Source organism: Mesocricetus auratus, unplaced genomic scaffold (assembly GCF_017639785.1).
Source record: "Mesocricetus auratus isolate SY011 unplaced genomic scaffold, BCM_Maur_2.0 Super-Scaffold_6730, whole genome shotgun sequence".
Lineage (NCBI taxonomy): Eukaryota > Metazoa > Chordata > Mammalia > Rodentia > Cricetidae > Mesocricetus > Mesocricetus auratus.
Genome location: NW_024429184.1, coordinates 45,536,282 through 45,561,729, shown reverse-complemented (window position 1 = coordinate 45,561,729; position 25,448 = coordinate 45,536,282). Strand labels below are relative to the sequence as shown.

The following is a 25,448-nucleotide window of genomic DNA, read 5'->3' as shown; positions in this document are numbered from 1 at the left end:
AATTTCCCTGCCTGCCAATGGAATCGCAGACACCTGGAAGGACTGAAAACACTTTCTGGCCCTGCCCCTTTCCCCAAATGTCTCTGCAGGGCTGAGGCCTTCCCCACCCTGGGGAATGTGGGGGCCGCGATCTTTAAGGAGGGAGGCTGAACGCGGCCAGGGGCAGCGCCAGGCGGCCGGCCGGCCGGAGCTCTCAGGGTGGCCACGATGCGGGGGCCAAGGCCAGACGCACCCGAGCCAGAGCGAGGACGTGAGCTCAGGTGGGTTCTGGTGGCGGGACGCTCGCAGGACGGTGGGAGCAGCCTCTTCTCTTCCTCTCTCCACCCCCCGCGCCGACGGCGCCCACTCCCGGCCCCGAGCGTAGGCCTCGCGATGACCCGGCCCTCTGCGACTCCGCCGTGCGCATCCTCTCCGTGGGCCCGCCCCCCACTGCGGCTCCACCAATCGGCGGCCTCGTCCAGGCACCTGGCGGGCGGAGCCGCGCGGCGCCGTCGCATCGCCCGGCCCCGCCCCCGGCGCGGCGCTCATCACCCGCTGCGCCGCCCGGCCGCCGGCGGGGAGGAGCGGAAGCGGCTGTGCGCGGACCGAATCCCGCGCCCGTGAGCCGCGGTGCCGGAGAGGCGCGCGCCGGGACGAGCCTGGGACAACCCGCCGGGAGGACCGCTGCCGCTCTCCATGCCTGTGTGGTGCTGCCGCTGCTCCCTGGCCGGTCATTTCAGGTGACTTTCCCCCCGGGACGGGTCGGAGCCCGCTCCACCGCGTGTGCTCCTCGGCCGCCGCCCGCTGGGCCGGCGCTGCCCAGTGCACGGCGACCCCTTTTCCTGTCCCCTGTTCTTGTCCCTGGACCGCGAGAGTGGCTAGGCCAGTGATGAGTCGGTTACATGTAAATGGTCAATGTGAAAATCCGTGAAGAGCCTCCCTTAACGTTTTTATCTTTTAAGAATCTAGGAACATAAGTTACTGGCTTGAAGGGAAGTAGGGAAGAAGGTGTCGTGTGTAGTGACAACGGGTTGTGACTAAGATTTTAGTAATTTGAAACCATGTTAGGATGGAGAAAATTGGGAAGTGGCAGTTTTCTACTCAAATTATAATGAAAGTTTCTCAAGGTGAGAAGGATAGTCTTCAGTATGAATGAACGAGTGTGTGTTCTAGATCCAGTACAATTGACCAACTTTTCAGAGAATTACGGAAACGGTCAAAAGTACTAGAAACTGGGTATTAACAGTGAGGTGAAGAAATGTTATGTTTAGTAAGAACTCCAGGACTCGGCTTTACATGTGTGACTATTAACAGAATAAGGATGCGTAACACTTGGGTTTTGTTTTTGAGTATTGTTTTGTTTTTGCAAAAAAATAAAAAGCCAAATTGGCCGGGCGTTGGTGGTGCACGCCTTTAATCCCAGCGGGAGGCAGAGGCAGGCGGATCTCTGTGAGTTCGAGGCCAGCCTGGTCTACAGAGTGAGTTCCAGGACAGCCTCCAAAACAATACAGAGAAACCCTGTCTCGAAAAACCAAAAAGAAAAAAGCCAAATTGATTAAGTATTGTTCAATAGAGGCTCATAGAATTTAGGTGAACCATTAACTTGGGTGGAAGGGTTTTAATATCACTGACTTCTAAAAATGCTAGCATTTCCTTCATTACAAATATGAGCTTCAAGTCCCAGTATTTGTGACTGTCATCAACACAAATCACGAGCTTATTGTTTAATACAGAAGTACTGTGTGTATTTATTTTATGACAGTCACAGAGGAGGTGGCAAAAGGGCTGTGAGGGTCAGGGAAAGTGCAGACTCCTGCTGTAAGAGCCACAAGCATGGTCTGCTTAACTTAGTGAGTCTGTAATGAGACTTTACATTCTAAATAGATCCTAGAAGTCTTATGTCATAGGCTGCTGTATAAGTAACCTCCAGACAGATTGCCACAAACTGTTCTAGAAAGCAGGCTTAGTGAAAATTACAAGCACCTTGGGAAAGTACATTTCTCTTGGAAAATATCCCTCTGAAAACCTTCTGACACCTTTGGTGTACTGTTGAAATAAAAGGAGAAAGCTAGGAATTCACACTCTCGTGGCTATGTGGTAAATAACCATATGCTTTTCTCTGTGAAAAGAAACTTAGGTGAGGGAGTGGAAGGCATTTGCTACATTTGGTGTTACTGCATTATCATTGTTAAAATACTTCGGTTAGGGCCAGGATTTTTTGTTTTAAGATTGTTTGCCAGCTCCTTCAGGGATTTTTCTAGTCTTGTGTGTGTTCATTCATTTATTTTTGTGTTGCTGGCGATGAAATGCAGGGCCTAGCTAATGAAGCAAGTGTTCCACCATTGGGTTGACATCTTCAGCACAAATGCTGTCTTTTGGTCAGCCTTTTAAAACAATTTGATTATAGCTACATTTGGGGGTTTCTTCAAAGTCTGCATTCATAGGCTTTGTGATAGACTTCATGTGAATTTTTCAAGGGGGAAAACGTCACACTTCTATTATGGCACATTAGAACCTTTCTTTATTGTGGTAGTGTCAGTTTGATACAACTTAGAGAATAGTGGTTCAAATTCCCTTAGAAATAAGGTGCAAAGGCATGTCATTTGTTATTTGAGTGTTTAAGAAAGTGTTGCTGTGGTTGTCTTTTTATTACCAAATAGTGTTCCTATACTATCTTGTTTAGAAACTTCGGACTGAAGTGTTTCAAAAACAAAAAATGAAAGGCTTCCAAAATCATAGCAAATGATCTTTAATGTCTGACAGTGTGGTAACATTTTTGCATGCATGCAAAATGCTGTTCTTTACTGTTTCGTAGTTTATGTAAGTTGCAATTTATTGGTATCCTGAATAGAGGAACAGTGGGTTGGTTTTTGTTTTTCTTTTTTTGTTTTTTTAACTCAAAATAGTTTGCCTGTCATAGAATAGTCATCAGGTTGGAAATCCAAGTACACATGAATACTGGTCGTATTCCTGAACTGTACACATGTACTCTAAAACATCCAGCGATAGCAACTTCCTAACTTAGGTGGTGTATAGTTACTAATGCACTTACATTTCATTAGTGCTTTAGGCAAAACCAGTTAACCAGAGTTTGGAAAATGTATTGCGTGTGGTTTGCCACACAGAATGATTATACTAGTGACTAAGAAAAGAGAAGAAGTTACTTATGCTATGTAATTCAGGTAAGCTAATGTACAGAGAATTTAGAACCGCTAACCCTTTGGTTCTTTTTATCCTCAAGTCTTAGGAAATGCCTGAGACCCCTACCAAATTCAGCAATATTTCAGAATATGAGATTGATGTACAAGAGTGAATATACTTGTATAAAGCAATACTATAGATAATCAGAAAGTGAGATTAACAAAATATTTCCTTCCATAGGCCAGGCAGTGGTGGCATATGCCTTTAATTCCAGCACTTGTGAGGAAGAGGCAGGTAGTGTCTTTGAGTTTGAGGCCAGCCTGGTTTACAGATAGTTGCAGGACAGCCAGGGCTACACAGAGAAACCCTGCCTCAAAAAACCATACATAAATAGATAAATAAAATAAAAAAGAAAAACCCAAAACCAAAATAGTTCCACTCAGCACAAGCAATGAAACACTAAGAAAAAAATTTAACCAAACGTGCACAACTACACATTGGAAAGCAGAAAGCCTTAGACGAAATTAGGATTTAACGTGATGTGCTGCACAGTGAAGTTACAGGCAGATTGAATATAGGCGGGGCTTCCCGCAAGTCTCCATTTCGTGGTAGTGTGGCTATCAGAGTTTGTGTATCATACACTCAGTGTTATTGTAGGGATGGAAATACCTGGTGCATTTCTCAGAATGCCTTCACTCAGATCATGACTGTACATGGAAAGGTATTTAATCTTCATAGACGGAAAACCTGCAAATTCTTAAAGTTATTCTCTTTTGGTTGACCTGCAGGTCAGTGCAGTATCATAACGATAAACTGCCTTTTCTTGCACCAGTTGGTACCAGTTGGGAGTAAAGGGACCTGGAGTAGTCTCACAAAGGTTAAAAAAGCAAATTTAGAGGATTCAGGACTCACCTTCTTTGGTTTCAAAGTTACTACAAATTAGCAACAATCAAGAAAACTTGCTGCTGGTGTAAACATAAGCATAAATCTGGGGAATGAAATTGAAAGCCCAGAAATATTTCATTTTTCGTGAATTAAGTCTTTGATGTGGGCCCCATAAAACAGGAAATGGAAATTAGTTTCAGCAGTTGTAGTTCGGTCAGAGCCCGGCAAAGATCTGCACAAACAAAAGAATGAACTCGCCTACTTGCTCACATTGCACAAAAATGAAATCAGAAAATTCTTAGGTGGAAACAGTAAATATCTGTGGCTATGAATTATGCAGTCATCTATTACATATGATATTGAAAGCACAGTAACAGAAGAAAAAATACATTGGGGGTGGTCAGAACTTAGAGTGCCTGTAAAGGATACCGAGAAAGTGAAGAAGAAAGAAATAGACCTTCATGATGGTAATGCGCTTGCGCCTGTTGACCAGAGAGATCCTGCATGTTAGAAGAAAATTGACTCTCAGAAATTTGTTTTCTGATTCACACACGCACGCATGTGCACATATACACCACGACACACATACAAAAGCAAAACAAAAACTCACAAAATTGGATAAAATGTTCACAAACTACGTATCTGCAGAACTTGAATCCTGAGCTTATAAAAAACCTAAAAGATTATCTATGCCAAATTTATAACCAGGCAAAGGATTTGGAGAGAGACAGACAGCAGAGACAGAGAATAAATGACATACATGTAACGATGTTTAATATTGTTAGGGGACATAAATCAAAGCTACTGTGTGGTGCTGCTGGGATAATGGAGAACTAAGGGTTGTGTATTTAGTTGGAGGGATGATAGTTTTCAGGAGGGCTGGAGAGATGGCTCAGTGGTTGAGTGCTTTTTCAGTGTGTGCCTATAACCTCTGGATTTGGGGAGGCAGAGACAAGACAGTTTCTGGATCTTGCTGGCTGCTGGTGTAGCTCAGGATTTGTGAATCCTTGAATCATGATAATAAGGCAGAGTGATAGAGCGGGGTGTCTTCCCCTCTAACCTCCAGGCTGCACATGGGCACACCATCACATAGCATGTTTACATACACCTTGGACACATAAAGAATAAAAGCTAATGATAAAATGTTTTTCTGAAAATGAATATATTGGAAAGCACGGATTTATTGATGAGGGCCTCATGAAAACAGGGAATGGACATTAGTTTGTCCAAGTGTTAGGGCAGTTGGATCCCTGCAGACAAAAGACTGGACTTTATGACATGCTCACCAGACTCCTCAAAAGGGTGTTTAATAGATTAAATACATCGCATTAATGATTTTTAAAAATTAATAATGCACACACAGAGTATGAGAGGGCAGAGGGGAATGCATAGTTGTACTAAAATCTCAAGCTTCTTGAAACATCTTGACTTAGGATATTAACCTACTCCTAATGAGTTACCTAGAATATGACTTCTAGTTTTCCTTTAAATGGAAGTGATTTGGAGTTTAAGTTACACTTAATCTACACAGCACATTTCACAGCATCTATTTGTAGAGTTAAGAAAGTATCTATGGGGTTATTTTTCAGTCTTTTTCTGGCAGTGGCCTGATGAGTTTTGTTAGACTTGGGTACAGGAGCATGGATGACAGGTCATTTACTGGAGGATGGACACTTCACCAGTGGCTATACTACTGAAGAAAGTATCTCTCCTGGCTCAGCAACATTTACTGCCTTTAGATCCTGAGTTCCTTCCCATCCATGGCAGGATGTTGTGCCCAGTCTTACGCAGGTAATCAGAACTGGTGTGAGTACAGAATACACAAGTGCCTGTGGCATCCCCAACCCGTTCTCTGGTTCTTCTATCTACCCCTCTTTTCAGCAGTGTGTTCTGATTCCTGGAGGGAGTGATATAGATGTCCCAGACATGACTGAGCTCACCAGTCACTTACTCTCAAGTCTCTACAGTGACTGCTGCCCTCCGTAAAGGAAGCTTCTCTGACCAAAACTGGCAGCAACACTGATCTATGGGCATAGGCAGTTGTTCAGAAGCCAGTTTGATAGGAACGTCAGAAACAACAATAGAAACCAAAAACTTAGTGGCTTCCACATTAGGCCTAGGACCTTCCTGGCCATGAGTGTTCTACTAGTTTTACAGTGTCAGATGTGAATCTCTTCTATATAGAAGGCCTCAATCTCAACCAGAAAGCAGCTTGTTGTCCCCAGAATACACCTGCCACAATTGCACAGTGGGTACGTCTTGCCTGGCCAGTCATTAGTATATATTCACAGGCCACAGCAGAGGAGAGGTATTTTAGTATAGCATGCACAAGTCACAGCTGAGTAGAAATGCTGACAGTTTTCCATCAGCAGCCTGCACATCCCCTTTTGGCACTGTGAGGGCTAGCCAGCCTGGAGGAACATCTTTTCTAGTTACAGCTTGAATTGTTTATTTTTGTAATCAGAGCATGTGATACCTTCAGCAGTAAGGTTTTACCTTCTAGTTCTGTAGCATTGTCAATAGCAGTGCTAACTACTTGCATTATTTTGGCGCCCCCAGAGGCTTCTTGACCAATAGTTTGTAGGAATATAGCCAACCTCTGGGTATTGCGATTTTCAGTCAATAACCTGTGGGTTCCAGGAATAGCTTTATTTATCCCCATAGGGTAGTGCTACTTGAACTCCTTAAAATTCGTGTGTGTTGGTGGAGGAGTGCATGGAGGTCAGGGGAGGGTACTGGGTATTCTCCTATATCACCTACCTTATTCTTTGTGAGGCAGGGTCTTACTGAACCTAGAATGTGCACTTTGGAGCTAAGCTATAGTAGCCACCAAGCTTCTGTGATCCTCCTGTCTCTACTCTCTCAGTGCTGGGATTATAGGCATTCAGGGACTGTGCCTGATTTGTTGTGTGATGCAAGCTCTCAGCTGCTGCACTATCAGCCATCTCTTCAGGTCCACCCCATCCTTAATTTTATTTTAAAATTGTCTTACTGAGTATTATGCTTCCTTATGGCTTTTCCATGCATCATTAGTTTTGTTGGCCTTTTTCCACCTCTTCCATATCCCTGCTCCTTTCCAATGAATGTTTACACCTCCAACAATTGACCCTCTACTTCTCTGTTACCTGTTCTAGTGTGCCACACACCCTTGAAAGTTATCTTCCCCTCTCACGGGTCTCACTACTTTCCTGGCCTTTACATGTATTCCTACATAAATGCCCACACTAAAATTAGAAGCTCGGATCCAGTTAGGAGAGAGAATGTGTGCTCTTTGTAGCTACCAAAACCATAGCATAATACCGTTTTAATATTTCTCAGGTCTTATCTGTAGAAACTTCAATGTTTAAGTTAAAGATGACTGGAAAACACTAAAAGGAAGTTCTGCAGCCCCCAGGACAGAATTGTGACCTTTACAACAACAATAATATAAATGGTGCTTGGGTAACCAAAATAACTGGTTGGAAGCCTGCAGAAGACATGGGGTTTCTCCTTTGCACACACTGGAGAAGTATGAAGAACAGACCAGAACATAAAATACACAGGTTAGAGATCACTTAGCCTGATGATCTAAGTTCGACTCGCATTGTAGAAAGAGAGAACAGACTCCCATAAGCTGTCCTCTGACTTCTACACAAGTATCATGGCATATTTACAACCCCCCAAGCGTAAGTAAATAATAATGATAATAATAATGACAGTGATCATAATGAAAACTCAAATTAGACTGAACTAGGTATTGCACACCTATAATTCAGGGACCTGAGTAATGAATACGAGTGGATCAAGAATTCATGGCCAGCCTCGGCTGCATACTGAAGTTGAGGCCAGTCTGAGCTATATGAAACCCTATAGAAAAATACATCAACAAGGGGAAAAAATACTCAGGTTTAGTGTAGTTGCCAAGAAGCAGAAATAGGAAAGCAGCAGATGTATCTGGCTCTAAATACAGAGGTGTAGGAGGAATGGTCCTGAATGGGGTAGTCTGAACATAAACACACTCCAGGGGCAGACCTTGATGTGAGGGTGGGCTACCTTTAACAGCCATGCTAACCCATTATCTACTTTTGCTATGTAAGAGGACTGTAAACGGCAGATTCTCTTACATCAACTGCCTAAGAGTTGGCCTGTAAGAAATAACACCTCCTCCTCACCTCTGCCATCCGTTTGATCTGCAAAGCAGCAACCCTGTGTGAGTGCATCTCCATGCACATTGGCCAGGCTGGTGTCCAGACCGGCAATGCCTGCTGGGAGCTTGACAGCCTGGAATATGGGCACCCAGCCTGATGGCCAGATGCCAAGTGAAAAGACCTCTGAGGGAAGAGATGACTCCTTTAAAACCTAGTGAGACAGGCTTTGGCAAGCATATGCCCCTAACAGTGTTTGTAGACCCAGAACCCATAGTTATTGATGAAGTTCACACTGGTACCTACTGCCAGCTCCTCTACCCTGAGCAGCTCATCACAAGCAAGGAAGATACTGCCAATAATTAACCCTCTGGCCACTACACCACTGGCAAGGAGATCATTGACGTTGTCTTAGACAGGATTCCCAAACTGTCTCTCCAGTGCACAAGTCTTCAGGACTCTTTGTTTCTCACAGCTTTGGTAGAGGAACTGGCTCTGGGTTCATCTCCTCACTGATGGAGCAGCTCTGTTGATTATGGGAAGAAGTCCAAGTACTCCATTTACTCAGCTCCCTACGGTTCCCCTACTGTGGTTGAGCCTTGCGATTTCATCCACCACCACCTCCACCTCCTGGAGCACGATTGTGCCTTCATGGTAGACATTGAAGCCATTTATGACACCTGTCGTAGAAACCTTGACATTGAGCACCCAACCTACACTAACCTAAATAAGTCGATAGATCACACTTTGTCTTCCATCACTTCCCTCAGAGTTGATGGGGTCCTGAATGTTCAAATGACAGAATTCCATAACAACCTGGTGCCCTACCCTCGAATCCACTTTCCTCTGGCCACATATGCCCGTTATCTGTGTTGAGAAAAGTCTAGCATGAGTAGACATCACCAATGTGTGCTTTGAGCTATCCAAACCAGATAGTGAAGTGTGAGCCTCACCTTGGTAAATACATCACTTGCTACCTGCTCTGTACCTTGGTGATGTGGTTCCCAAAGACGTCAGTGCTGCCACTGCCATCATCAAGACCCAGCGTACCGTCCAGTTTGTGGCTTCAGGGTTGGCATTAATTACCACCCCCACTGTGGTACCTAGAGGAGACCTGGTCAAGGTCCAGAGAGCTGTGTACATGCTGAGCAATACAAGTTTGATCTGATGTATACTAAGTGTGCCTTTGTGCACTGGTACATGGAGGAGGGGGAGTTCTCTGAGGTCCGTGGGAACATGACTGTCGTAGAGAAGGATGATGAGGAAGCTGGCATGGATTTTGTTGAGGGAGAGGATGAGCAAGAAAGAGAAGAATACTAAATTAAGTGCCACAAAAGTGCTGCTTTTATACAGGGAAGTTAATTCTGATCCAACAGAGAAAGTTGTGGTCTGATCAGTTAATTTGTATATGGTAGTGTGTGCTTTTTATACAGTTACTGCAGTTACTGGCTTATGCTTTAAAACCATCCATTTCTTTTTGGTTTTTCAAAACATGGTTTCGATGTGGTTTGGAGGTTATCTTGGATTTAGCTCTTGTAGATCAGGCTGATCTAGAACTCACAAAGATCTGCCTGCTTCTGCCTCCCGAATACTGGGATTAAAGGCGTGCACGGCTACCGCCTACCAAGTCTTCCATTTCACTGATGGGTTTTAAATAAAGAAAAGGACTATAGCGGGTGTTGGTAGCACACACCTTTAATCCCAGCACTCAGGAAGCAGAGGCAATCGGATCTCTATGAGTTCGAGGCCAGCCTGGTCTACAGAGTGAGTTCCAGGACAGCCTCCAAAACAATACAGAGAAACCTTGTCTTGAAAAACAAACAACCAAAACAAAACAAAACAACAACCAAAAAAGTACTATAAACATTTAGAGGCAGTCTTTTCTTTTAGAGCTCAGGAAAGCTTAGTGTATCTAACAACTTTGTACTCTCCTGGGCTAGTTTATTGGAGTTCTCTAAAGGAACAGAATTGATAGAATGGATACATTGAAAGGGGATTTAGTAGATTGACTTACATGGTCCAGGTAGTCCAATAGTGGTTGTTTTAGACAGGATAAAATCAGTGGAAAATCTGATAGCTGCTCAGTCCATGGTGGTGGTTGTCTTAGCAGTTCCTCTCTGGCATTGAAATCCTGGAAGATTCCTGGAGAGCTGCTGGATTTCGATCTATGTTGGAACCCTGAGGAATCTGGTCTAATAGCAATGAAGGAATGCTGTGGCAACAGGATAGTAGATGAACTTGCTAGCAAGATAAAGGCAAGCAGGCTAAAAAGCAGGTTTCCTTCTGTCTCCTTTTATCTGGGCTCCTTCTAGAAAGTGTGGCCCACATTTACAGTGGGTCATCATGCTTCAAATAATCTGATCAAGAAAAATTCCTCAGATCCAGTCAAATTCACAGTACAGATTAGCTATCACAAGTAGGATGAGACCTCTGAAGTTTAAGTGAAAAGTCCTGCCTAGAATTCTTTCCATTTGTCAACCCCCTAGTGTAAGTAAGTGTTACAGCTCTGAAGAAAAAGGTATCTTGGCAGTTTGGAACCAAGGAATACCACAGAGTCAAACGGCACAGCAAACCTCACAAGAAATTTATTGGGAGGAAAAGACCTAGGAGGGTGGCTGGGTTTATGTAGGGTTGCACAAAGGGAGGGAGGTGCTTTCCAGGATGCTTGAGTTTGCAGGGATTTTTTTGGGCTTGATCTTGGGTCCTTCCCTACCCCCTGTAGGGCTGTGCCTGGCTACTCTCCTGCTTTGGGGGACTGGGAACACAGCTAGTTGGTGGGGAGGGAATTTGGAGCTTCTCAGACTGGGGCCTGGCCCCTCTGGCTGCTAGCCCTCTTAAGGGATGAGGCAAATAGGCCAGAGTAGTCTAGGAGTGGAGCCTGAGCCTAGTGGCCTGAAGTCTCCAGGAGTGGGGCTTACAAGGAGTCTCTGAGTGGACGGGTAGAGCTATCCTGCTGCCCAAGTTGGTGCAAGTAGCCAACATCTATGATTAACAATTTCACCTTAGTCCTGTGAAGTAACAGCCATCATTTAGAAAGTCACAATAACACAGCTAGTGTGTACTACGTTAGTCCTTCCAAGACAAAATTGTTGCTGACTAAAAATGAAAAGTAATTCTGTGATTTTACCCTGAAGTAAACTAAAAATAATAGCATTAACTGAGTTCATTTATTGAATGAACATGTCAGAATACTGAAACTAATTTCTTTTGGGGGGGGTTGGTTTCTAGACAGGGTTCATCTGTATTGTTTTGGAGGCTGTCCTGGAACTTGCTCTGGAGACCAGGTTGACCTCAAACTCACAGAGATCCTCCTGCCTCTACCTCCCAAGTACTGGGATTAAAGGCGTGTGCCACCAACACCTGGCCTAAAACTAATTTCTAGAGAGGCAATTGGAAAATAAAGATTGGAAGTCAACATTAAGGTCTTTCCTTACTTGAAAACATATAGACATCATTTCTTTTACCAAAAGGCCTAGTTTTGTACAGTAATCTTTCCTTAACATGTCTGACTAGGGCAGGAGAGATGACTCAGTTGTTAAGAGCACTGACTGTTCTTCAGAGGACCCAGGTTCAATTCCCAGCATCCACATGGCAGCTCACAACTGTCTGTAGCTCCAGTTCCAGGGGAACTATGACACCTTCACACAGACATACATGCAGGCAAAACACCAATGCCCATGAAATAAATATAATAATAAACTATGACTAGTTCTGTTGTATATGGTTTACCTATATAGCCCTAGTTATCCTGGAACTCACTCTGTATACCAGTCTGTCCTTAAATTCAGAGATCTGCTTTCCTATGTCTCCTGAGTGTTAGGATTGGGATTAAAGGTGTGTGACTGGCTGAGGAAAAAAAAAAATAAAGGTAGAGAGGAAACTAGCCCTTCCTAGACATCTCAAAAGAACTATACAATCTCAAGTATAATTCTGTGTATTTGTTTGGCAGACAAAACTCTGTGTGTCTGTGTCCTTGTGTCTCAGTCAGAGGACAGCCTTGGGTGTCACTTCTTAGAAGCCATCAACCTGTTTTTCTAGATGGGATCATCCACTGGCCTGGAGCTTGTCAACTAGAGTAGACTGGCTGGCCAGTGAGCCCCAGGTATCTGACATAGTGCTCAGCCTCTTTTTTGGTTTTTCGAGACAGGGTTTCTCTGTGGCTTTGGAGGCTGTCCTGGAACTCGCTTGGTAGTCCAGGCTGGTCTTAAACTCACAGAGATCCGCCTGCCTCTGCCTCCCGAGTGCTGGGATTAAAGGCGTGTGCCACCAACGCCCGGCCAGTGCTCAGCCTTTTTATATGGTTTCTGGTAAGTGAACTCAGGTCCTGATGCAGGCAGGTGCTTTCCCAAATAAGCTATTTCCCTAGCCTGGAAAAACAGCTTACTGGGTAGTTAACTTGCTTATAAGATATTAATACGAGATGAATAGCCACTTTAGACTTGTGTACTTAAATGTTATACTATGGAAAGCATTATGCAACTGCTGGATATTTTATTGCCTAAATAAAATATGAGAAAAAATGGCTTTTAAAAACCTAAATTAACTGTACTTTTGCTCTTTTTTTAAAAGAGATTATAGTGATACTGAAGCTGAAGGAGAGATTTTTAATTCTTTAGTGCAATATTTTGGTGATAATTTGGGGCCGAAAGTTAAAGGGATGCCATTGGTTGAAGAAACTTCTTTACTTGAAGATTCATCAGTGACTTTACCTATGGTAATAATTGGTAAGTTGCTTTTATAATTCTAAGGATGTATGTTTTACATTGTATTGAAAAGGCTCCCCATCTAAACATAGTAACAGTTTGAATGTTCTTACCACAAATAATGGTATGAATCTGAAGTGATGTGTATGTTACTTCGATCTGATCACACTCATTAAAATGACACACTTTGCCTCACATATATGTTCAACTACCATGTGGCAATTAAATATCTTAAAAGGGCAAAAATATAAGAAGATGCTTCTGTGAATGGAGACACATAATAAAGGACAGAATTATAAAGTATTAAGTTGTTTGATATATTAAAATAACCATAAAGATTGGCTTATATGATAGAGTCCATGTTGGAATGCAGTAGCTTTTAATTGAATTACATGTAATAGCCGTTCATGGTGACCAGTATTATTAGAGTTCTGTGGAGGGCATTCTGTGTATTTTATTATTGGATTTCAACCTTATATTGGTTAGACACCTGTAGACATACTTGTAAACTGAATGACAGCTGTCAGTTAGTAACTCATGCTATTAGCAGTGGCATGTTAATGCTCCACTGTAATATTTATAATTACCTAAAATATAATTTCACCCTATCCTTTGTATCACCTCAACAGGGAGGATGTACAACTATTAAAGTTAAGGTATTCAATAACTGAGATTTTTAAAAGTTGATAATTATATTCATTTAATTAGCTGCTATTTATATTTTCCATCTAGTCAAAATTGAGAAAGTCAGACAAGACTTGTCTTAAGAAAGCAGTGTGGTGGCTACTCTGAACCTTTTGCCTTTCTAAATAATTTTGGAATAGATATTGAAATATTTTTACCTTTATTGAGTTGTTTATTGGAATTGCACTGTTATAGATCAGGTTAAAAACAACTTACAATAATTTTGAGGCTTCTACCTATGAACATGGAATGCCTTCTCATCTATTTAGGCCTTTTAAAAATTATTTCTTTACTCAGTATTTTGTGGTTTTCTTTATGTAGCTCTTATACATATTTTGTTAAAATTATGCTAAAGATGTTTCTCTTTTGATGTAAGTGTAAATGACTGTGGATTTTGTTTCAAAGTCACTTTTCTCTTTAGTGTAAGAAAATACTTGATTTTGTGTATCCGACTTGTATCCTACAATCTTGCCATAATTGCTGTTCTGGGTCTTGAGGATCAATTTTGGGGATTTTCTGTGGAGATAATCATGTCATTGGCAAACAGTGTTTTGTTTTGTTTCTCCTGTTCTCCGATCTTTATATCTTTTATTTCATTCCTTCAAGCCTTCCTTCATGGTGATGAACATCTGTTTTTTTGGTTTTTCGAGACAGGGTTTCTCTGTGGCTTTGGAGGCTGTCCTGGAACTCTGTAGGCCAGGCTGGCCTTGAACTCACAGAGATCCTGCCTCTGCTTCCCGAGTGCTGGGATTATGTTGTTGTTGTTTTAAATGCATGATCTTTGTCATATTGAAGAAGTTTTTCTCTTTTGAATTTGTTGCATATTTTTAACTCCTGGATACATGTTGGTTTTTGTCAAATGACTTTTTTTGTATTTGTGAATACTACCAGATACAGTTTCTTGATTTTTAAAATGTTCCCTAAGGTTTTTTTTTTTAATGTGTATGTGTGTCCCTGAATGTATGTAGAAGGACAGCTTGTAAGAAGTGGTTCTCCTTCCACTGTGTGAGTTCCAGAGACTTAATTCAGATTATTAAGGGTGGCAAGCCCCTTTCCCGGCAGCCATCTCTCCTGCTTATTGCTAAGTTCACAGGGGAGGGTATGTACATGCCAAACCATAAAGGGGTCAATTTACATTATTTTTCTTTCTTAATAAAATTAGGAAATGGACCTTCAGGAATATGCCTTTCATATATGTTATCAGGCTACAGACCATATTTATCATCTGAAGCAATACATCCAAATACTATCTTACATAGTAAACTAGAAGAAGCAAGACATCTCTCCATTGTTGACCAGGTATTATTTGTTACACCAGTTTTAAAAAGTATTTTAATGCTCCAACAAGGTTAGCTTTATTTAGGTGAATATTATTTCTTTGTTGTAAATCCTTCGTTCTAAACAATGTTATTTATTTTAGCTTTATAAATATATTCTGATGTCCTATCTAAATTATATTGAATATTTGAGTAAAAATTCCCAAGTTATTTCCTAGTAGATTATTTTATTTTATTTTTTAACATTTTAAATTTATTTTAGAAGCACTCTTATTTACATATCCATCCCCCCATTCCCTTGTCCTCCCATCCTCCCATGCTCCCCACTGACCCCCCCAACCCACCCACCACTCATTTCTCAGGGATAGTGAAGCCTTCCACAGAGGATCATCAATGTCCATCACACTCTGTGCAGCACTGTGCAGGCGGTGGCCATGGGGGACTTGTCCCGCTCACTGGCTAGGCAGTCTAGTCTCCTCCCCTCCTTCCCATATGTGGGCTGCAATAGTATTCCTCCATAGGGAATGGGCTCCCAAAGTCCATATGTGCACTAGGGATAAAAACTGGTTCCATTGTTAGAGGTCCCATAGACTGCCTAGGCCTCCTAGCTGGCACCCACATTCAGAGGTTTTGGTTCGGTCCAATGCTGGTTCCCTAGCTTTATGACTAGTGTCTCCATGCTCTCACTAAGTCAGGTCAACTGTTTCTGTGGGTTTCTCCAGCACTGTCTTGGCTCCTTTGCTCATCCCGCTTCCTTCTCCACAACTGGATTCCAGGAGTATGGCCCAGTTTTTAATTGTGGGTGCCTGTTTCTGCTTCCATTAGCTACTAGGTAAAGGCTCTAGGAATGGTAACCAAGGTAGTCATTCAACCTCATTATAAGGGGAAGGACATCAAAGGCAACCTCCCTAGTGGAGTTTTTAAAAATTTTATGTGACTGTGGGTGCAGATTTATGTGGGAGCATGAGTGTGTGCCTGCATTAGGCCACAAGTTAACCTTAGGTGTTAATTCTCTCAGGCCTTAATCTCACTCACCTAGTAGACTAGACTGCCTAGCCAGTGAGCGGGACAAGTCCCCCATGGCCACCGCCTGCACAGTGCTGTGATTATGAGCATGGTCACCATAGTTGCCTTTTAAGTGTGGGCTCTGCTGATCAGACTCGGGTCCTCGTGCTTGTGAGGAGAACCCTTTCCTGACTCAGCCATCTTTGCAGCCCTGTCGGTGAGGGAAGTTGACATTTGTATGCCAAAAGTATCTTCAGCTCTTATGAGGGTTTTTTTTTTAAGCTTTGTTTTAAATCTAAGTGTTGCCTACGTTTATTTTGCTAGGGAATCTATTATGAATGAACTCAAGGAAAATACATGTTCTGTAGCTCACTCTGTGGAAACTACTGAGCTGGCATGTCCTTTTTTAACATGATTGTGTTGGCATTTTTCAGGCTCACTTCTTTTTTTTCTTTCATTCAGGACTTGGAATACCTGTCTGAGGGTCTGGAGGGCCGATCATCCAATCCAGTGGCAGTACTTTTTGACACACTTCTTCATCCAGATGCTGACTTTGGGTATGACTACCCATCCATTCTGCACTGGAAATTGGAGCAGCATCATTATATTCCCCACTTAGTTCTTGGTAAAGGCCCGCCTGGTGGGGCATGGAATGTAAGTATGTTATACATATATTAGTGTATACTGAGGTATTTGATACATTTTGCCTTAATAAAAACAGCTTGATGTTTGTTTGTTTCCAGATAGGGTTGTTCTGTATTTCTGCCTGTTCTGGAACTCACTCTGTAGTCCAGGCTAGCCTCGAACATAGAGATCCACCTGCCTCTTCCCAAATGCTGGGATTAAAGCTGTGTGCCATCATGCCTGGCTTCCAACTTGAGTCTTTAGCATACACTAAGTATAGGTAATTAAGCCAGAGTTTTATTAATGATATAGTGTTTGAGTAAGTGTATCTCTCTACTCCTAATATAAATTGTATAGAAAAAAATTGCAGGGGACAGTCTTTATAGTAAATTAAAATTTCTTAATTTAGAGCTTAGAAAACTTTTGCAGGGTATTTTGAAAAAGCAATGTCAGTTATTTCCATGTGTTTTGTTGTAAAAAGCAGTCTTTATTTCATTTTATGACTAGAATGTTTTGTCTGCATGCGTGTCTGTGCACCATGCAGGTGCCAGGTGTCCACAGAAGGTAGAAGAGGAGTTGCAGATGGTTGCGAGCTGCCATGTGGGTGCTGGGAACCAAACTCAGGTCCTTTGAAGAACAATGTGTGTTCTTAACCACTGAGCTGTGTCTCCAGCCACTGTTTCCATTGTTTTATAGATTTTTTTCTTTTTCTTTTTTTGTTTGTTTGTTTTGTTTTGTTTTGTTTCTTGAGACAGGGTTTCTCTGTGGCTTTGGAGGCTGTCCTGGAACTAGCTCTTGTAGACCAGGCTGAGTATTGTAAACAAAAGATTTAATGTGAACAAAAGACATTTCTCTCAGTTCTGAAGCTATAAAGCCCTGGCTTGAACCCTATTTCGTGATTGTCTTAGTGTTCTATTGCTGTGAAGAGACACATGACCAAGGCAACTTTTAAAGAAGAAAACATTTAATTGGGGGCTTGCTTACAGCTTCAGAAGTTTGATATATTAGCCATCATGGTGAGGAGCAGGACAGGTTTGGGGTGGCATAGTGCTGGAGAAATAACTGAGAGCTACATCGGAATCCACAGGTAGCACGCAGAAAGTGACATTGAGTCCACTGTGGACTTTTGAAACCTCTGGGCCTACTCCCAGTGATATACTTCCTCCAACAAAGCCATACCTCCAAATCCCTCAATTGTTAAGCCAGCTGGCTACTAAACATGCAAATGTGTGAGCCCATGGGGCCATTCTCATTCAGACCACCACAGTGACACACAAGTTCTGCCACAGTTTAACCATGTGTTCTGTGCTGCTGCTCGTGCCCTTGAAATCTTGCTGTTTGCTGAAGATGTGTTGAAATCTCCCAGCAGTGAGTGGTGCATGAAAATCTGCGAGGAGAGCTGTCAAGCAGGGAAACTTGTTTTTGCTTGGTATCCGCAGATAGATGGATAATCGGCCTAGGCCGCCTTAAACTCCCAGTGTAGCACAGATGACTCTGAGCTTCTCCCCACCTTTATCTCCCAGTTGCACCGTTTGTCCTATTGTGCAACTGCTATTGTTATGCATGGAAACAAAATCCATAGTGTTCATATACCACTCTTCTCCTGGACTCTCGGGAACATACATGATCTGAATTGGTATAATTAGGATGAATTTGGCTTCAAAAGGAAAATTGCTTCATTACATTTTTCAACTTTATTTTCAAACTAGAATATGGAAGGCTCTATGTTGACGATCAGCTTTGGAAATTGGATGGAGCTACCGGGACTTAAATTTAAAGATTGGATGTCTAGCAAACGAAGGTAAAGATCAAATGGTTAAAATTCCTTGATGTGTGAAGAAAGGGGACTGAGAAATTTTCACAGTATTTGTGAATCCTGTGTTAGATGAATAGACATACACTTGTTACATAAAAATTATTTTGTGAAACAATGATTATGAGCTAGTTTCCACTTATGATGCTAAACATAAAGGATTGTTTACAGGGACCCCCCTGTAATCTTTTTTTATCAGTGTTTATCTTCTATATTAAATCACTGTTACTTTCAATCTATCAAGTATTTCTACCTATGCATTATTTCCAAAATTTGTATCAGATTTTTAATGGGTATTTATTTATACTTCATGTATACATACCTAAAGTGGTTTTGCTATGGTTTGGTTTGGTTTTTTGAGACAGACTCTCTACAAAGCCTTGATTGATTGGAACTCATTATGTAGACCAGGTTGGCCTGGAACCCACAGAGATCTGTCTGCCTCTGCCAGGATGAAATCCACTGGAATTAGAGACAAACAGCACCACATCAGCAAGAGGTGCTTGTTTTTGAAGAGTAAAGAGTAGGGTGTTATGATTGTTCATTTAGAATGATAATCTAAAACATGGGATGTGGTTGGCTACTTGGACATGAAGGCAAATATTTAATTATAAATACTTTAAGTAGGATTGAGAAATTTCTTTTTGGAAGAATGCAAGTCTTATTCATTTTGGGGGAAAGAACATAAAATTCAAAAGGAGAAATGTGAAAAGCCCTTTCATTTTGAGGTACATGTATAAACTAGATACAAATTACTAATGCAGAAAATCTAATTTTACTAATGGAAGTAAGTTAAAGCAGAAATTTACTTAATTTTGTTAGAATAGAGATGTAAAGTTTGAGTGATTTACTTCCTGCTAGGTAGCAGCCACGGTAAATCTGTAGAAATAATTCTTAATTTTAAAACACTTAAGGACATAAGTTTTAGATCTAGGTCATGATGAGGGGCTGGAGAGATGGCTCCATGATTAAGAGCACTTGCTGCTTTTGCAGAGAACCCAGGTTCAGTTCCCAGCAAATGGGGCTCCCAACCTTCCATTACTCAAGTTACAGGGGATCTGATACCCTCCTCTGACACTCATGTGCACTACACATATTTGGTGCACATAGATGCACACAGGTCAAACATATATACATATGAGATAAATAAATGAAGCAAAAATCTTTAAACATTCACTTTAGGCTTTTTAAAATGGAAGTATATAGAGGGTAGAAATTTAAAGTCACAAAATCAATCAAGTTGTTTGAATTTATTTGATAAGCAAGTGAATTGTTCAGCATATTCTTAGATTTGTTAAAATGAGTAGCAAAATGGAAAGGTTTTTACTTTTTTTTTTGCCTAACCAGAATCATTCATCTTGGTAAATTACACGGAAGACTAAAGGTGTGTGCCACTGCACCCAGCTTTGTGCTGGAATCTTAACCTAGGCACTGTTAATTGCTGAGTCATCTGTCTAGCCCCCCTGAACAGTAATTTGTTAGTGATGCGATCTAAATCATTACAGTTGTAAGGTAAAGTAGGCTGATTTTTCAAACATCTACATCTTAATCCAATTATTAATTCAAAGTTTACAAGCTGTCCCCTTTTTGCTTGCTTCCTTTGACCCCCTAGATAATTTGTTTTCTTGTCATGTACATATGATACATGATTTATGTACTTACGTAAAATTTAGAAACCATGAATGAGAGAAAACATTTGTATTTCTAAGATTGGTGTAATTCACGTAATATGGTATCTCCATTGCATCTGTTTTCCTGTTGTGTGACTTTACCCTTTGTCTGGTGGGGGGTGGAGTGGGGGTATTGTTTTTATATGCTTTGTTTCCTTTACATGATTTCTGTGCTGGACACTTAGGTTGGTTCCATATTTTGAGAACCCTCCATACAGATTTCTGTTGTGACTAGACTAGTCTGTATTCTTTACCAGCAGTGATTCTTTTTAGCCAAGCCTTGCTAGCATTTGTTTTATGTTTTGTTAATGACTGCCATTCTGATTGGGATAAGAAAACATGAGAACAGTTTTTATAAAACATGAGGGTAATTTTTAACGAACACAACCTTAAAAGAACTAAGATATAAAGGTTTACTAGCTAGGAAAGAAATCTGGAACTGAAAGTGCTTTCCTCATTGGGTATTTTTCCTTTTCATCTTACAGGAATTTAAAGGGAGACCGGGTTATGCCAGAAGAAATAGCGCGCTACTACAAACACTATGTAAATGTCATGGGTCTTCAGAAGAATTTCAGAGAGAATACTTACATAACCTCTGTATCAAGACTCTACAGAGATCAAGGTGATAATGGTAGTCAAGACAAAGATATCTCAACAAAGAACCAGAAGTCAAAATTTGTCAAAAGAAACTGGGAAATCAGAGGCTATCAGCGAACAGCAGGTGGTTCTCATGTTCCCTTTTGCCTCTTTGCTGAGAATGTAGCTCTTGCAACTGGAACATTGGATTCTCCCGCCCACCTGGAAGTTGAAGGGGAAGAGTTACCTTTTGTGTTTCATTCAATGCCCGAATTTGGAGCTGCTATAAACAAAAGAAAGCTGTGTGGCAGAGCCGATCCAGTGCTGATTGTAGGCTCTGGCCTTACTGCAGCAGATGCAGTACTGTGTGCTTACAACAATAATATCCCTGTGATCCACGTATTTCGCAGACGAGTAACTGATCCAAGCTTAATTTTCAAACAGCTTCCACAAAAGCTGTACCCTGAGTATCACAAAGTCTATCATATGATGTGTACTCAGACATACTCTGCAGACTCAGATCCTTTATCTGATTATACCAGCTTTCCTGAGCACCGTGTGCTTTCCTTTAAGTCAGACATGAAATGTATTCTTCAAAGTGACTCTGGATTGAAGAAGATATTTAAGCTGTCTGCAGCTGTAGTCTTGATAGGTTCTCATCCTAACCTGTCTTTTCTGAAGGAACAAGGGTGTTACCTAGGCCGTAACTCAAGCCAGCCAATAACATGCAAGGAGAACCCTGTGGAGGTTGATGTGTACACCTATGAATGTGTTAAAGAAGCCAACCTTTTTGCTTTGGGCCCTTTGGTTGGAGACAATTTTGTTCGATTTTTAAAGGGAGGGGCATTGGGTGTTACACGCTGTTTGGCCACAAGACAGAAGAAAAAGCAGCATCTGTTTGTTGAAAGAGGAGGAGGAGATGGGATAGCTTAAAGAAAGTTTACAAGTAACTTAAATGGACACTTAACCATTAAAGATTTTTAACAGCGGTTTGCAGTGTATTGGCTTGAATTAACTGGGAGAGCCTTCAGCTGTTGTTACTATTTTAAAGTTAACAAAGCTTGGTATCCCATCAAGGATGTCACTCTTAGACAAATCCTAACACTGCCAACTTGGTATACTTCACGCTTTCATTTAACTAGAATGCTCTTTTCTAACTTGGCATTTATAAAGCCAGTCATTAAGACAGAATCATATTTCATTAATATTGGGTCACCTACTGCTCAGCTTCCTCTGTAGTTCATTAGGAATTTAGGCTGGCTGTGCTGCAAGATCATTGAATGAAGTTTGAAGTACACTGGCCTGTGAAAATGGGCTATAAAGGATGTATGCTGGAATAGGATAGGAGGGAGCATTTTCAACTCAGGTTTTATTTATTTTGAAATCATCGGTTATATAAACCTAATTTATTACCAAATATGATGGTCTTTAAAAATATTTTTACTGTTGAAACTTACGTAGGTATTTGATATCCTTTCTTTCTCATAATTTAACATTTCAATAATGCTGATATCCAAGAATCCAGATTTATTCTCTGTTTAGCCACCATAACATCTAATGAATCTGATTTGCAATTCAATAAATTGTGGATGGAACTACTTATCCTTGTGTGAACACTGAGTTAATTTCTATTAATGAAACCTGGCATCTCCCTGACTTCACCTACTACCTGTCTCTATCCCTGTTTGTATTTCCCGCATGGCTAAAGCTTGCCTGTCCATTGACTGAAACAGCTTTATTCATCGACCAATAAGAGAAACATATTCACAGCATACAGGCGTTGGTGGCACACGCCTTTAATCCCAGCACTCGGGAGGCAGAGGCAGGCAGATCTCTGTGAGTTCGAGGCCAGCCTGGTCTACTGAGCGAGTTCCAGGACAGTCTCCAAAACAATAGAGAAACCCTGTCTCGAAAAAAAAAAAAAAAAAAAAACAAGAAGGAATCATCGTCTATCCTCTTTTCTGTCAAAAGGGAAGGTTTTAATTTTTGTTTGTTTGTTTTCGAGACAGGGTTTCTCTGTGGCTTTGGAGGCTGTCCTGGAGCTCGCTCTCTAGACCAGGCTAGTCTCAGACTCACAGAGATTCAAAGGCATGGGCTAACAATGCCTGGCAGAAGGTTTTGATTTTAACATAGTAAAATTATATATAACTAAACAGTTATTAAGCAAGAACTATAGTTACCAATATTTAGTCTACTAATACTTGGTAAAATGTAAAGAAAATAATCTGTCATCTATTCTATCTTTATGTCTCTAAAGTTTTATATGTAACTTATCTTTTATCCTAACTAAGGAAAACCATAGCCATAACCATCTGTCTTCAACTCTTATCAAAGACCCCAGAAGGATAATATATAAACTCTACAATTAATAGAGACATCTTGCAGCCTGGACAGTCATCCAAAGTTCCTCTATAACATTGGGGTATCCCTCTTCAACCTATAGGCCCAAAGTGTCTGGTACACTATTCTATGAAGCAGGAACCTTGAAGGACCATCCTGTCCTTTGGCAAGTTCAGTAGTCACTTTTCTTTGTGATCTGTCTGTCCAGTATGGATAGTGTGCTGTCAAGCAGTCGAGACAAGAGCAGTTTCTTGCCCAAATAGCTATCCCTGCCATGTTGAAGGCAAACTCCATAATGAGTTTCTACAATGTCTATCTTCCTCTCTGACATAATTGGTGTTGCCAGATGTGTCTCATTGTCAGGAAAAGCAGTAAGTTAACAAACCATTTTAAATGCCATATTCTATAGGTCTTTGAAAGGTTTTGAAAAATACCTATCCATCTCTGCATATCTAGAAAAACTAACATAAGTTTTGACTATTATAGATGACTATATACATTTTAAAATGAGCTTTATGAACACAATACCTAAACAAGAGAAGATATATACATATAACAAAATTGATCTTAAATTTGTATCAATAAATCAAAATCCATACCAATGCAAATTATTCTTTTCTATGTCATATCCATCCTATTTTTTCATTAGGGATTGGCTGTGACCATTAAACATTTAGAACCAACCCTGTTTAAATGAAAACAAACATTTATAAACAATATTTGGGAATGTGGGTGTAGTTCTCCAAACTGCTTCCTGCTGTTTGGGGGCACTGTCAGTCCCAAGAATTGGGATCCTGAGAAAACCCAGAACCCTGTTCAAACCTTGGCATTAGTAGTCGGAGGCTACATGGTCTCAGGTGTTTTGGATATTGGATCACCTGGGTCACTCTTTAGGGTGTCTTGCTTGATCAAACCATATTAGTCTGGAAGGACTCCACAGCTTTTCATTTTCTGTGGAAACAAAAGCAGAACTGCTTTTCCAAAGTAACATGTCCTTAGACTTAAATGTTGAAGTCAAGGCATTTTCAAAATGTATATGTTGTATTAATCCAACAACATTTATAATCAAATGTCTGTTAGCAACTGTTGCTCCTTCCTCAGCAGTCAAACAATTCAAAGACAACACAATAACATACAGTATCCAGACTGTATTTTCTATCTTTACGTGACTTTATTACTCTTATATCTTTTACTTTTATTTTTTGGCTTTTTGAGACAGCCTTTCTCTGTGTATCTTTGACTGTCCTGGCACTCACTCTATACGTCTGCCTTGAAATCACAGCAATCTGCCTGCCTCTGCCTCCCGAGTGTTGGGAATACAGGTGTGTGACACCACACCCAGCTAGTCTATTTATTTTTAAGGGACTTTATGCTTTTTCTTTTCTCTCCTAAGCCTACATATACTTTTTAACACACTGTAAACCTTTTAGAGGTTTTTCTTCACCTGAATCAGGCTTTACTGTATATGTCTATCTTTTTCTGACCATGAGTCTTTAATCTGCTAAGCAGCATAGTTGGGATTAAAGTGGTGCCTAACTCGGCCCCATTCTTTAGCTTCCTGAGAGTCTAGCTTCATGGCAGAGGTACTGGCGGGAGCTATACTTATTGCCATAATTCTGTGGAGTTTCTACGTCCATGCCACCACCAAGAAGCATACTGCTGGTTGCTCATAAGCCCCCATTTAATTGTTTGGTAGCAGAGCCTCTTAAAAACACCTTGTGGTTTTTTGCTGCTAACCCTGAGACAGGAAGCCTCTCTGAAAAGAACCATGCCTTTGCTTGCCTCTAGCAAACAAAGATGAATTTAGAATATGTATGTCTTAGTTATTCTGTGTTAAAACATCACGACCAAGGCAACGTATAGAAGCATGAATTTGTGGGTTACAGTCCAGAGGGATGAGTCCATCACTGTTATGATGGTACTGGAGCAACAGCTGAGGGTGCACATCTTGATCCACAGACAGGAAGCAGAAGCAGAGAGAGCTAAGTGACACAGACTTTGGGAACACCATTCATACTGCAGAGCCACACTTCTGATTTCCCCAAAGAGCCACCAGCTGGACATTGAGCATCCAAATATCCCTAGCTTGTATGGGTGGAGAGAATCTCATCAAGTCATCACAATGGATAGTCAGTAGAAAGTGGTGGAACTTTCTAAATCCATTTTTTAAAAGAAGTTCTGGTAACTTGTTTGTGAAGTAGAAGAGACTTGGACTGAAAAATAACTTAGACCACATTTAAACTTCACATTGAAGGAGCATGAACCTAATGAGATCTGTTTACACAAATGAAAGTGTAAGTAAAGTTTCTCTACAAGAATTTAAAAATCTGCTGAGAGGCAAATATTTAAAGTCAAAACCTAAAAATTCAGTATTTATGATAGAAGTAAATGAGTTAAAGCATAAATAATAGGGGGCAATATACTTTATAACGTATGTACAGTATACAGTATATGTTGCTACTAACTTACAGTGGACTATTGCATATTCTTACAGCAACTAAAAATGATAAAACTACAAAACCAACTCAGGAGATAAAATGAATTCTAAAAGGCTGAAAAGCAGAGCAAAAACTGAACACTGGGACAAAGCTGTCATAGATACAGCAGTGCAGACTGAAGTAGTTTAA

At 41.0% G+C, this 25,448-nt stretch overlaps 1 protein-coding gene and 1 pseudogene across 1 annotated transcript; both read left to right on the top strand.

Annotated features, from left to right (window-relative positions):
- Nucleotides 1-539: 539 nt before the first annotated feature.
- Osgin2 (oxidative stress induced growth inhibitor family member 2) lies at nt 540-22,083 on the top strand. The gene is made up of 6 exons (XM_005066814.4): nt 540-719; nt 12,699-12,853; nt 14,679-14,815; nt 16,261-16,452; nt 18,132-18,223; nt 20,391-22,083. Exons 1-6 carry the CDS (start codon nt 676-678, stop codon nt 21,412-21,414), a joined length of 1,644 nt encoding a protein of 547 aa, XP_005066871.1. The 5' UTR covers nt 540-675; the 3' UTR covers nt 21,415-22,083.
- Nucleotides 1,477-9,844, top strand: LOC110340355 (annotated as a pseudogene).
- Nucleotides 22,084-25,448: the final 3,365 nt, after the last annotated feature.

Coding starts and splice junctions, on each gene's coding strand:
- Osgin2 (XM_005066814.4), top strand. CDS start 676: ATGCCTGTGTGGTGCTGCCGCTGCTCCCTGGCCGGTCATTTCAG. Junction 14,816..16,260: donor ATCTCTCCATTGTTGACCAG/GTATTATTTGTT, acceptor TCTTTCATTCAG/GACTTGGAATACCTGTCTGA. Junction 16,453..18,131: donor CGCCTGGTGGGGCATGGAAT/GTAAGTATGTTA, acceptor TTTTCAAACTAG/AATATGGAAGGCTCTATGTT.